Source organism: Chanodichthys erythropterus, chromosome 11 (genome assembly GCF_024489055.1).
Source record: "Chanodichthys erythropterus isolate Z2021 chromosome 11, ASM2448905v1, whole genome shotgun sequence".
Lineage (NCBI taxonomy): Eukaryota > Metazoa > Chordata > Actinopteri > Cypriniformes > Xenocyprididae > Chanodichthys > Chanodichthys erythropterus.
The window spans coordinates 32,636,810-32,651,415 of NC_090231.1; the positions used below are offsets into that span (position 1 = coordinate 32,636,810).

General features: G+C 37.5%; 1 protein-coding gene across 2 annotated transcripts in view; it reads right to left on the minus strand.

The window, feature by feature from the left end:
- lgr4 (leucine-rich repeat containing G protein-coupled receptor 4) overlaps positions 1 to 14,606 on the minus strand; it is a 71,023-nt gene that overhangs the window by 42,196 nt on the left and 14,221 nt on the right. For both annotated transcript variants that reach the window (XM_067399475.1, XM_067399474.1), the window contains one exon: positions 51 to 122. In XM_067399475.1, the coding sequence (XP_067255576.1) occupies positions 51 to 112 (62 nt within the window). In that variant the 5' untranslated portion in view covers positions 113 to 122. The remainder of the gene's footprint in view (positions 1 to 50; positions 123 to 14,606) is intronic.

Below are 14,606 nucleotides of genomic sequence, written 5' to 3' on the forward strand. Positions count from 1 at the left end.
AAGAAAATAGTGAAAGAGAAGAAGAAAAAAAAAACAGATATCATCCTCACAGTTCTTCTAGATAGGGCAGGTTTCTGAAGACATTAGCAGGCAGCTCAGTGATGTTGTTCATACTGATGTCCCTATGGAAACAAAAGAACAATTGCTCATTGTTAGTGGTTGAGCAGTACTATTTCTATAGGCTAACATAAACATTTCTGTTTGGATATACAATTTTATGGTTGGTTTCTTCACTATTTTTTATGGAAGAAGAGGAGGCTTGTGCTGTGATTCCGCTCACTTGCCAACATAACTAAAACTGACCGTGTGCAGACACCCATTTCAACCAGAACTTGAAGAGATTTCATGGTCATATCATGATTGTTTTAAAGGTGCTCCCTCCTTGATCTCCCCCCCCCCCTATTTATTAAACATAAACTATAAAAAAGTCATATGAAAATAGCAGAAAACAGGCATGTGGTATTTGTAAACTTGACAAAAACTAAAATGAGTTGAGTATATTTGTAATTGTAAATGCATAAATGTAAAATATATAATAAGTTGGCAATATATGGAAAACAAAAAGAGTAAAATGACCCCTTTAACACAATTCAAAATAGAACTCAAAAAGCCTGTCATGAGGCAACATACATTATTTCAATTTGATAAATTACTTTGAGTGGCCCCTCCCACACATGCTTTACAAGTTTAAACAGAGATATGTATGTCTGTGACGACTGATAAGACCTGAATCCAGATCAGACAGTGAGATCAAGCATCATGCAACAATAATTGAAGAAAGCAAAGTGTATTTGATGTCATCAACACTGCACTATGATGTTTTACCTCTACTGTCTTGCAAGTAGACATCAGAGGCTTACAAGTTTTTGCTTGGGAGATGATAGTTTGAAAAGCTATAAATGTGTGTATTTTTTCACAATATACATATTCACACACAGTCTTTATTTCCCATCATCCTCTGTAATCTCTCCTGCTTTGTGCATATATACATTGTGCAAATATTATGATGATCCCAGCATTTTAGCTGTGGCTCTATACAGAAGATAAAGTGATTTCTGAGTTACACATGGAGTATTCCCCTTAATAATGTCCATAAAAAAAGTTTTTGTTAGGAAGGACTATTACTATTAGAAACTTGATCATCATGAAATCTAATTTACATCCAATGAGGCGATCAAATTTAATGGTATAGTAATTTATTTACACAGAAACAAAGTGCACAATGTATGCCTAAATTATCTGAATTCGGTCAGATTTGTGAACAAAGTGCTGTTTGTATGTCTGTCACTGTGCATACATGCGCATGAAGCCTGAAAGACTTCTTTTCAAACATTAAGTAGTACACTCCAATATCACGTTGCATCATAAAAGCTGATGTATACAGCAAAAGACGGGTTGATAAATAGGTTCATAAAGCATTTTTTAAAAATTAAATGTTCTATTCCATCCGATGAAAGTTCATTGTACAGAAAAGAGTAACATCAATTTTCTGCTAAACTGCAACAGAAAAATAAATAATTCAGGTAAATGATGCTGGTGAACTATTCCTTTAATGAATTGAAATCCTCCAGTTTTTCCTTCTCTTATTTTCTATAAAACTATCTCTGTCCCTCCTTCTCTCCCTACGGCTCTGACGCTCTGAGCATAGAGAGAGCGGAGGCTGTCAAGGAGACGGAGAGATAGCATGTAGCAGCATGACAAAAATGCAGGCAGTACACAAAGTGTTTTTCTCTCTCCTTTTCTCTTTTCCATTTGGGCTGAAAGGTGAAGTGTGTGGGCAGCTAGAAAAGCAAATGGTAGATCCGCAGCGAGAGAGGTCAGAACACTGACCTTAAAACACCCACCGTCAGAGATGCCACAACACAAACTCACAGAAAGGAAATGAGAACCAGTGCATGTAGATCATAATAAGTGTGTTTTTATGTGGCATTTTACTCGTTATACATCACAGTCCTCTTGTTTATTTATCCTGCTGTATTCCAGCCAGAATTGAGTGTGTGTTTCTGTCTTTGTTCTGGAGGAGATGCACTGAAGCCCGGCAGGTTTTTCAGCTGGGGCCGAAATCTTGATTAGGAATCCATTATGTGTGGCTTCAAAAGCTGAGCCGCACACAGTAGACGTGGAGACGGGGTCTGACGGAGTCCAACAGACATGCTACAATAGCTAATGAGGCACATCCCTTTCCCTAAATGTAGAGAAAACAAGGGGAAAAGAGACTCCACCATCTTGAATTTCACTGCAAGGGCTTCTTGAGTCTTGAAAGCATATATGAGCATGAGGGCCTCTGGCCACACTGTGTATCAGATTACCCCCCGTCACACACAGCGAAAGGGGCCTCCCTATCCCCCCTGCAGCTATGACCTTCCATCGCTCCGCTATCTTTTTTTTTTTTTTTGATCCGCAGGTTACCTGCCCTATCCAATTACCCTTCAGGCTGCTTTCAATGGACCATGTACCACTAGAACACTCCCCTTTCTCCTCTCATTCCTTATCACTCACTCTTGGTGGTGTCCTTGGGCCCCTATATGTGCAGCAGTCCAGGTGGTCCTCAGGATACATTATGTATTACTGACAGTCCTGTTCCTCCAGTATTCACACACACACACACACACGCACACACACACACACACACACACACACACACACACACACACACACACACACACACACACACACACACACACACACACACACACACACACACACACACACACACACACACACACACACACACACACACACTCCTCCAAGCCCACAGCCTTTCGCCCTACTGCAAACTCTCTCAGTCTTTTGGCTGAGGTGCCTGGGAGCAGGATGAGAGAGAAAGAAGACTATGTGTATGTGTGTTTGGGTCTGTGAATGTGATCTCTATCCCTGAGTAGCAGGTTTCCTCATTAGGGGCCAGGGGCCGCACTGCAGTGACAAAGACAGGGACGGAGACGGAGACAGAGGCCTACTGGAGCAGTTACAGGAGGGAACTCTATCCTATGAGATTGATAATGTGTGCTCTAAAAGAGGATGTGCATTTGTGACTGTGTGAGACCAGTTCTACTGAATTTATGTTTAAATAAAGCATAATTATTAACCTTGAGCATTTGGACCTGAAAGGTGATGTGTCTCGTTTATATGTCACCAAACTGAATTGCAAAAATATGAACAACTTCTACACTGAAAAAAAAAAATTGGTGTAGAAGCAATTTTCACTCAGAAATTGCTAGTACATTTAACACACAATTACAAAGAAATGGCAAGTAACATTGGTGTATTTTCTTTAAACGTACACATCACAACCTCAAAATTAAAACTTGCATGATCAAATGTCTAGTTCTTACATTTATGGGTATTTTACCCAAAAATGACAATTCTGTCTTTATTTACTCACCCTCAAATATATGGAATACAAAATAAGACATTGTGAAATGTTATTTGGAATTATTTGGGTTATTTAGAATTCTTCAAAATATTTTATTTTGTGTTCTTCAAATGAAAGAAAGGAAAGTCATGACAGAATTTTAATTTTTAGGTAAACTATTGCTTTAAGGAACTTTTTCTACTTGACCAGATTTGCTGATATTTTTCAACTAATTTTGGCAATTTTCATTCATGAAAAAAAAAAAAAATCCAACCACTCCTTTTTTTTTAATCTCCATAAATCATAAGCATTGTCTCAAAACAAGCCGCTTCCAGATCCCTGGCAGTGTGACGTCACATTAGCCACAGGCCCGCCCACGAATGTTGACAGACACTGCCATTTTAACATAGAACCGCCCTGAGTGAGTGCACAGTGAGTTTACACAGTCTTCAATTACTGCACTGACAAGAACGTCTCCCAAGTGTTTTATGTGTTCTGTAGTTGGATGGATTAATCCACAGAGCTCTCTCCATTTACTCCTGAAATCTGAGCCGCTGAAGATGAGGTGGATTTATTTTGTTTTAGAAGAAAATGCTCCCTTAACTCTACCGAAATTCATTTATGTCTGCACAAATCATTTCACACCGGACTGCTTTATGAATGAATGTCAATACAAAGGGACAATACAAAACAGAGGTTGTGCTAAAAAGTTGTTACTCAAGGATAGATCAGTAAACTGTTCATGATCCAGCTTACAGTCTCCAGAGTGATACTGGATACGGCAGTAATGAAGGTGAGAGCACTTTATTACAGTTCATCAGAGTTGATTTACGGATATAAAGTTTACCAGTTTATTAAGCACCACCCGAAAGGTCTTTATATATATAAAGGTCTTTATATATTTGTTTACTGTTAATTGTAATGAGTGTTTCTGTGTAATTTGCTGTGTATGTTGATGATAATGCAAGGGAGAGAGAGAGTTTATGGACAATATTTTAATGCACACTTGCATTGTTTTATTAAGCTTTTACAGTGATTTTCTAGAGTGAAAACGGACGCTTTATCTTTTATGTGAAGTACAATAAACATCATAAAACTCATCTGTAAAGTTAAACGGGGTCCAGTACAACAGGCTTGTACTAATATAGTGGATAAAAACAAGAAGACAATATAAGTTATAACTGTAACTGAACTAAACTATACTTGTTCTATCTCCACGCAGCATATTTTCATAGTTTCTGATATTATTGTGCGTCCTAACCGACTCCTGACACCGGAGAATCAGCTCTTGAAGATCCGCCCTCTTAGAGCAAGCGCAGCAGCTCGTTTGCATTTAAAGGGCACACACTGAAATGGCATGTTTTTGCTCAACCCCAAAAAGTGGCAATTTTAACATGCTTTAAAAAATGATCTGTGGGGTATTTTGAGCTAAAACTTCACATACACACTCTGGGAACATCAGAGACTTATTTTACACTTTGTAAAATGGGGCATAATAGGTCCCCTTTAAATCAAATCAGACTCATGATTTTAAGACATTAATTACGGTTTTATTTACTCAGAAACAGAAATAATGTTATTTATTTTACTTTTTAATTTATTAGTCTAACAACAAAATACAAAACCCCTCTTAACAAATAAAACTTACACTAGGACCTGGAGAAGGAAGCTGCTGTGGCAGAGGTTACTGTATGTGAATCATTTTTTCTCTGATTCACAAGTACATGCAAAAGATCACTTCAAGAATGACCACACTGCTGACATGATCTTATTGCTAGCACTCCTTGCACACATAGGAGTTATAGTAGGCGCATAATCAACATGTAATCTTATCTGCATGGCATATTGGCATTTTTTTTTTTTTCATATCAGGCCAATGCTAATGATATTTTAAGCCTTTATCAACCAATTTCTATGACATTCCAATAATATTATGCATCCCTAGTAATATAGTCAGATTGGTTATTATATTCATCATTTTTTGAAGTACACTCTACCATGTAATAGTAATACATTTCTGTTATAACTTCAAGTTAAACAAAACTTTTTTTGATGAGTTGTTGTGACTTGTGAAGACCTCTGAGTTTCTAGTTTTATCAAATGAAATGGTGAAATGCTGGTGAAGTGACTCCTAGAGCAATTCTGGAGATGAAGTTCATGTGTTCATGTCCACATATAATGAGACAACAGACACTGAAAATACCAGAAGCGTCTTGAGTGCTTCAGTGTGTGTAGTAGACAAAACTGCACCATTCATTCACACAGAGACACGCAGAAAATGCAGACTTAAAGGGGACCTATTAAGTAAAATTCACTTTTATACAGATGTGTGTCCACAGCGTGTGCAAATAGCCAGCATATAATGGTAAACATTCACCCACTCTTTTTTTATAATTCCCATCAATCATAAACAATCTCTCCAAACAAGCAGTTCCAAATTTCCCCCTACTCAAGCCCCGCCCATGACTAGTGACGACCTGAGCGAGCCACAGCAGTCCGCCATTTCCGTTTCCTCACTGTAGCAGCTAGAGATATACAATGTCTGTGACCCCAAAAACAAACAAACAAATAAAAAAATAAAATTACAAATGTTCTGTTATTGGTTGTAGCATCGAAAATAGACTCCCTGCAGACACCATGGTTGAAATTTATTTATGAATGAAATGATGATGGTACATGCTAGTCAATAAATAGTTGAATCAACTTAACTGCACAACAACTACATAAATTTATCCACTAACCGTTCAGAAACATCCAGTTGCATTCTAAGTTGCAACTTCTTCCTGAGTCTCTCCATCAGTGTCCACTTAGAACAATGTAAGGCTGAACACCGCTACTGACAATTTCTGACATTTTGGCAGTGTGAGATTCTCCAGTTAAAATATTTTCTCTCTTCTACCATGCACTCTGTTCTCTGCGGTGTCTCCTCCTAGCAGCAACAATTGCAGCAATGTTGCAAAATGGGTTAAGACATGCTTTTTTGGGGCATTAAATAATGGTGCAAATACCAGATAATTGACTAGCGCAAACATTAGTAAATCACCTTGCATGATTAATTTAAATACTCTCCTCCCATAAATTTTGCGTCTAAAAGGGAAACTCTTACAAATGCACAAGCAATAAAGTCAGCCGCAAAAACAACTCAGTCTACTCCTTTTCAGCGCTAATTTTGCACTGCGTGTCTTTAGTAAATCCTGACAGTAGTTTTTTAACACCAAAAGAGGATTTGGGCTGGCGCAAGCTGTTTGTAAATCTGGCCCCCTGGCCTCTTCTGGAAAGGGGGCGGGGAGCAGCAGCTTATTTGCATTTAAAGGGACACACAAAAACAGTGTGCTTTTGCTCACATGCAAATGGGGCAAATTTGGCAAGCTATAATAATTGATCTGTGGGGTATTTTAAGCTGACACTTCACAGACACATTCTGGGGACACCAGAGACTTTATTACATTATTACATTACTTTATTACATTATTATATTACATCTAGTGAAATAGGGCATAAGTCCCTTTTAAGATATCAGTAACAGTCTTTTTTGAGCTTTAATATTCACAGACATAAGTCCATTTCACAATTTGATCCATTGTACAGTCCTACTTTTAATTTATTCATCCAAAAGTGGACAAATTCTGTGATTTTTCACTTTATTCAGTAAGTTCCATTGGTGACTAGACACCATGATTTTGTCTGTGTTTTTTTGCATCTCAAAAATCATAGGGCTCTACATGGTATTTGCCATGTTAAAGAGAGTTAGTTGTGTGGATTAATTATTTTTGTGTTATAAAGTTAGAACCATTGGAAAGAAGTGCAGAAATGGAGTTAATAGTTGTCCCCTCAATACACTCTACATAGCACTCTTCGTGGCCATTGAGTAGATGCAGCAATTGTTTCAGCTATGCAACGGTATGGCAGTATTTGAAAAATCCATTATGTACGTAAAATTGAAAATGGTATACCGGAACAACACTGAGCCAAGACATATTTGAGCTTGTTGAAAAGGTAAAAAAAAAATCTTGTTTTAAACATCAGTGACAAAAAGATAATGTAATACCTGCTGGGTATTGTGAAGGTGAAATCCTGCAACATGCTCAAACAGTTGAAGATTTCAGTTTGCAAAGGCAGATACAATTTGGTATTGTCATTAAATTACTAACTCTAGCAATACAAATAAGGACCACCCTAAGCGCTACAGATGAAGCGTGACTGAATGGAAAATACATACTACAAACATGGAAGGAAGAAGAAAAGCCTTGTGTTAGGAGAGCTCAGGAACATGTCATGTCTCAACAGAGCACTGCAGATTTTCTGCCTGTCAGTAATAGTAACAGAAATAGAGCAGGAAAGAGACAGAAGCCTAGTTAAACTCATGCCATAGGACAGAGAACACTGATTTATGAATGATAGCCTTATTTTCTAAGAGGATAGCGTCATTCGCTTTTTCTAAAACAACATCTATTCTTTTAGAGCTTAATTCAAGATGCTCTCTAAATCACTCTGAAAGAAGCCCAACAAGCCTGTTTGTCCTGGACTGAACACTCAGGGGCAAATTCACTAAACTTAAAATTGTCCATAACATCTTAGCACAAAAACCTGTGCATATTCACTAACAACATGCAGAACTACGTACAGTCTAATTCATTTTTTCAAAAAAAAATAAAAATAAAAATTTAGAAAAGCATAGGAGAATATAGGAGCATTATAGTCAGACATATATACTATTGTATCCAATACTCTTCAGTTAAATAATATAACAAAAAGCAATGCTGTTATTATTCTATACTTGATGACACTTATCAGTAGATAAGAAAATATATTAAAATGATAAACAAAAAAAACAAAAAAAAAAAAAAAAAAAAAATAGACACAGGAGAATCGTTGTCATTTAGGAATCACGTGGGCGTCAAAAATATTCAGTAAAAATGATCATCGAATCATTTCAATTAGCGATTTCTCCTCAGAAATAACCTGAAAGATCCAGAATTGAGCTGGTCAAATTGCATTCAACATAGATTGTGTGGGTGTGTTTACAGTGTTCAGACAGTAAAACAATGCAGAAAGTGTGTCCATTAACGTTTGCAGAAATCCAATCAATAGCAGCTGCTCTCTGCAGGCTCCTAAACTTCTTCGCTCAGACTCTAAGGGTTAACTTTTACATTTCCACTGCATCATTGAAACATGGGAGCATCCGCGTGTCGGCAAACCACACCAGCACCGCAGCAGGCCTTTCGGTGGCCGCAGCTGCCCACAGAGCCCCACATCACAGCTGGGCCAGCCCGCTCACATCCCTGCCAAGCCCTGAAAGAGCCCAGCCACAGCCTGTCCCATGATAAGGCCCGTAGATGTGGTGTGAGCATTAGGGCGTGGGTGGGTCTTGTCCACCGGCTTGCTTCTTTGCCAAAAAGGGTGATGCATTTCTGTGACAACTCCATTTTGATTGACAGCCCTGCAAATGATGTATTTTATGGAACAAACCTAAAAATGGTGTGCTCCTTAAAAAAGGACTTGTGCTCATGAAATAAAGAGGCTTTCTCCAATTTTATAAATGTTTGTGTATCTCACATAGACCTACATCTAATTATTCAGAACTATTCAGAAAATTTGTGTGCTCTTTAGTCAGTTGTGTATAATATAATAGTAATGTATTTTGTGCAATAATTTCCAAACTTTTGAAAGTGCAACTTGTGGGATTGATTAAAATGGTGCATAATACCTACAATCCCACAATCCTGAGTTTCAGGGCCTTAGTAGGGCTCAGGGTTTGTTGTTTCAAGCAGGACCTCCACCCTGAATTTGAAGCACATTAGTCTCTTCTCACAAGCAGAAAGCCTGATGGTTTGTTTTTCCTTCAGCATTACATACAGAAGAAGTTGAGCACTAAACACTGGAAGCCTATCAGTGGGTTGGATGATGTCATGCCTGACAAATTCCTCTCCTTCTCTACAAAAGAGAAAATTGAGTCATATTGGCCAGCATACTGTCTGCCATTCAGAAGACAAATGTATGGTTTGAACTACAAAATTAGAAAAAGCAGAAAGATAAGTAAACAGATTACCTTCTAGTCAACACGCTCAGTGTAAGACACCTTTCCTAAAGAAAGATAGGCTTGATGGCCCTCGAAGATAGGGCATAAGCTTTGCATTCGAATTCAAACACAGTACTTGGTTCTTTAAATGTTTGGGAAGACAGCACTTAAATGTTTTTCTTAAAATGTTTGGGAAAAGAGTGAAGTCTGACGCAAAGCATGGGATTTAAACACTGAGAGTAATGAATTCCAGTCTAAACCCTCTTTAAACTAAACTACCTGAGAAAAAAAAAAAAAAAAATCTACAGACTTACCCAACACTTAAAGAAGAGAAGACGATCACACACATAATTTATACCCTATGAAAAAAGTATGAAAAATAAAAATATATTCACCAAGTCACACCAACACACTAGCAGCTTTATGTCCAGTCAAAGAAGGGCTATGGTTCTGGAGTCACAGAGCAAGAAGAAAATTCCCTCATGTGAGCTCTAACACAAACATTCAGCCTTGAGAGCAAACATGCCAACCCCCCCCCAAAAAAAATTCAGATTGAGAGAAAGCAAAGGATTTGCAAAAAGAGAAAGACAGCAGGAATGCGAGAAAGGAAGTGTATTAAGCCGCTAATTCCACAGGAACACCATGCCTGTAAGCACACAGTGTTATTGGGCTGTGCTGATAGCCTATCTGTAATGAGATATGGACAAGGCTGAACACACCACCGATCTACACAAACAACATACACTGGAGTTAGACTGCACAAGTGTCAAGAGCAAACCATTCATCCTTATCCTCCTTCATTTTCTCAAACATGAACTTTATTATGTAAAATGTGATAGCAAAACTGTGCTTGAATCCACTGAATTTTCCAAATGAAATTAACCAAACACTTAAAGGGACAGTTTACCAAAAATCACGTCAATCCAAACCCAGCTGATTTTCTTTACTATAAATAACACAATTTATTGTTTAGCAGAATGCCCAAGTAAAAAGCACAATTAAAGTGATAATTCACCCAAAAATGAAATTTATCCCATGATTTACTCACCCTCAAGCCATCCTAGGTGTATATGATTATCTTCTTTCAGACGAATACAATCAGAGATATATTTAAAAATCAGTACAAATCTATCCTCCAAGCTTTATAATGGTTGTGGAGGTGGGGGGAGGGTCACATTTTGAAGCCAAAAAAAAAAAAAAAGGCATCCATCCATAATAAAAGTAATCCATACGGTTTCAGGGGGTTAATAACAGCCTTCTGAAGCGAAGCAATGCGCTTTTGGAAGAAAAATATCCATATTTAAAACTATAAATTCAAACAAATAGCTTCCAGTTGACGACTGTATGCGCCAAATGAGTAAGCCCTAAAGCGATGTATGATGCAGGATGTATCATACATACATGTATCGTAAGCTTAAACGCCTCTGGAGGTTCAAACAAATAGGGCTGGGCAACAAACTCAAGCTCCTTTTCTCTTATATCAAAATCCTCTGTCATTTCTCTTTAAAAATTATCGTTTTAGACTTCTAATTCATGACTGGTGTTTTGTTTTGCTCTATCCTCTGCGCTTCCGCGTTTGTCATTGCGTCGGGCGTCGGGTCAGAGGATACTCTTCCGCCGCAAATCGATGTGTACAGCCATCCGCCAAAAGCTAGTCATTAGTAAATAAAGTTTTCAACAATGACATTTTTTTTCACAACCATTATAAAGCTTGAACAAGCAATGATATTTTTAAATACATCTCAGTTTGTGTTCATTTGAAAGAAGATAGTCATATACACCTAGGATGGCTTGAGGGTAAGTAAATCATGGGATAATTTTCATTTTTGGGTGAACTAACCCTTTAAAAACAAATAAAACTAATTAACATAGATCCAAGCCCTTTGAAGTTATACAGCAGAACAAGCTTATTGACTTATTGACCTCCCCCTCTGCTCTCAATCATGCTTATTTATTGTAAACACCAATAAATCAGTGATAATCAACAATAAATCAGTGATGATAAACATCTCCTTTTTTGTGTCCATTTCTTTAATGTGGTGTCCAAAACTAAATTAGGAACTCCTCTATCTAAAAAAAAAAAAAAAAATTTAAGTAAAAAAAAAGTTAAGTAAACATCTAAATAAAGTACTTTTAACTAGATTAGATCTTATGTTTACACAAGACTGTAAATCCTGCAATTTTCCAATTATTTCATTAAAATATAATCTTCCTTAATTATTTCAGTTACATTAACATTGCATGTGCTATCAAAATGCTTATTAACAAGTCAGCCTGCTACAACTGTTATCAAATATGGCAGTGAGAAGGAAACATAAAGAAGGATAAGTTATGAAGATATCAGCCAATACCTGACATTTATCAAGCGATACCTTGACAGTTTAAAATAACAGTTATTTCAACACAATATCATCAAACTCAATGTTTTTTTCTTTTGTTTTTTTTTCAAAAGGGACCATGTACGGTAGCTCTGCACCGCTATACCTTAACTCACTACTTCAGACTTACGCGCCCTCCAGAAACCTGCGTTCTGCAAGTGAACGGCGCCTTGTGGTGCCATCACATAGGGGCACAAAATCACTCTCACGGACCTTCTCCGGGACTGTTCCTGGCTGGTGGAATGACCTACCACGCTCTATCCGAGCAGCCGAGTCTCTAGCCATTTTCAAAAAAATGCTAAAGACGTATCTTTTTCGTCAGCACTTGACCCAGTAGTAGTAGCACTTACCTTGACTAATATTCTTCTCCTATCTGCGTATTTATTTATTAAAAAAAAAAAAAAAACATTTCGCTATGAGCACTTTACTGACATAACTGTGACTTCACTCAGCACTTACATACTGTTGTTCTCATGTTGATTTAATTGATTCTACTACTCTCATTTGTAAGTCGCTTTGGATAAAAGCGTCTGCTAAATGACTAAATGTAAATGTAAATGTTAACATAAATGTTTCCATTTCATGCATTGCACGGGATTTAGCTGAGGGCTAATTTTCATCCGCAGTCCCATCCACATGTTTACTAATGTTTGGCAGTGAGTGCTATCCAGATGTCTTTGACAGAATCACCTAAATGTAAGTTGCATCCCATAAGGGTTTGATACGGACACGTCTTATGGCCAACGAGTGCTTTTCCATAGTACTCCATCTCAAATTGGTCCATGTGTTCCATCTCCTTCTCTCTGGAGAGGTGAGCTGAGCTGGACAGAAGCTTGATAGGAACAAAACCCAAATAAAACCAGTTTTCTGGGAAGCCATTTCACATTCCAGTGAGACCAGAGAGGCTTCCCACCTTCCAGTAAGAGTGTGTGTACAGACCTGTCTGTGGCTGCACCTATTTGCGTGTCTGTGTGTGTTGTGACACTAAGAGACAGAATGTGTGTGCGTGTGGCTCAGCGCTTTCCCAGTTCATCTCAGTCAGTATACCCCCTCTGTTTATCGTTCAGCTCATCTCTCTCCCTCTGTTTCTCTCTCCATCCTTCCCCTTCATTCCTTTCCACTGATCTCAGAGCCTCATCCTGTCATTTGTCTGGTGTCCATTAGAAAAAGAAGATGTGATGGGAGACAGGCGTTTCTAACGCAACAGATGGCCTTCTTCAAGACTCCATCAGGAAGCTCACATTAAACAAACCCATTAACTGCCAAGGCAACCTGCCTGCGTCCCAACAACACCAATGACCATGAACGATCTCTAAATAATCACATGGCCATCTCTATGAGCATTCACAACCCTCCGTTTCTGGAGGACAGAGATGAACTTGAGCGTGTGAATGGAGTGAGTCGGAGGGAGTATCCGGCTGTCCACACGACTCTCTCAGCTGGTTTAGACCAAACACAGTGAATCAGACTGGCTTTGACTAGAAATCAACACTCTAATAAATTACAGAGGGGCCTCTTTACTATCTCAGTACCTCACACTCTGTCCTGCCTTCTCTCACAGTGCCATACACAAACTCTCTCACAATTCTAAAGGCATTAAATGGAGTGTGAAAATATTAACTTAATATTAATGAGACATGCTTTCATCACAAAACATTAGTTAAAATACATTCAAATAATTATGAATGTTGTGAAAATTTGATTCATATATTTGAATTTTCATAACCTACTGATCTGCTGAACACTACATAATGTTGATAATGACTAATGAAATTATGAAATTAAGCAATTCGATTAATCAGCATTTATGATATTAATTTTATTACCTAAATATATACTGGGGGGAGGAGGAGTTCATCAGAAAATAGTTTAAATTTCAGGGCTGAGAAAGAATATTATATGTAACATTGCTGACATTATTCTACATTACAGAGGAATACTAAACTATTATTATATTATTATTAGTATAGTGGACATGCCTATAGAGAGAAATGGATGTTTCATACAGATTACGTAATCAGAGAATATTTGTTTTTCAATTAGAATTGCTTTATTTAAAAGTAGACCTTTCAATATAGACAGACATATTTCTCATGTCTGTGAGGCAAGTATACGCTGAGTTTACGGAGAACAAGTCAGCAGAAAGCGCACCTTGTATGTTTTCTTTATTTTACACAAGCACAAAGTTGTATTGTTATTTTGAGTGTTCAAAACTTAAAACCTTTTACCCCGTTTCCATGTTAGTCTGAACGAACACTAATAAACAATAATTGTGCACATTTATCCAGGTTAACATTACAACAAGTGGCCATGTAAAGTGGCAAACGTTAGGCTACTAAATACATTTTTTCAAATGATAAGCCATAGTTAGGTCGATGAAAGGATTTCCTGCCTGACATACTGTAATGACCCCATAGACCAGCCATGTTACGATCTGTCCGTCACGGACTCTGTGACTTTGCCATTTCATGTGTTTTTTTTTTTGTTTTGTTTTTTTCCTCCAATTAACCAACTAATTAAAATTTAGTCAACTAAGCCTCTTCTCGTCAACTAAAGTTTGGTCAACTATTAGGGGGCAGCCCTAGAAAGTTTCACAAAACATTTTTGAAAGAAATTAATACTTTTATAGCAAGAATGCATTACATTTATCAAACGTGACAGTAAAGACATTTACAATGCTACAAAAGATCTATTTCAAATAAATCTCTAATCATCATGAATGCTGTTCTTTTAAACTTTCTACTCAAAGAATCCTGAAAAAATGTATCACAGTTTCCACAAAAATATTAAGCAGCACAACTGTTTTCAACATTGAAAATTTTGAAATATTTCAGGAAGATCATGTGACACTGAATGG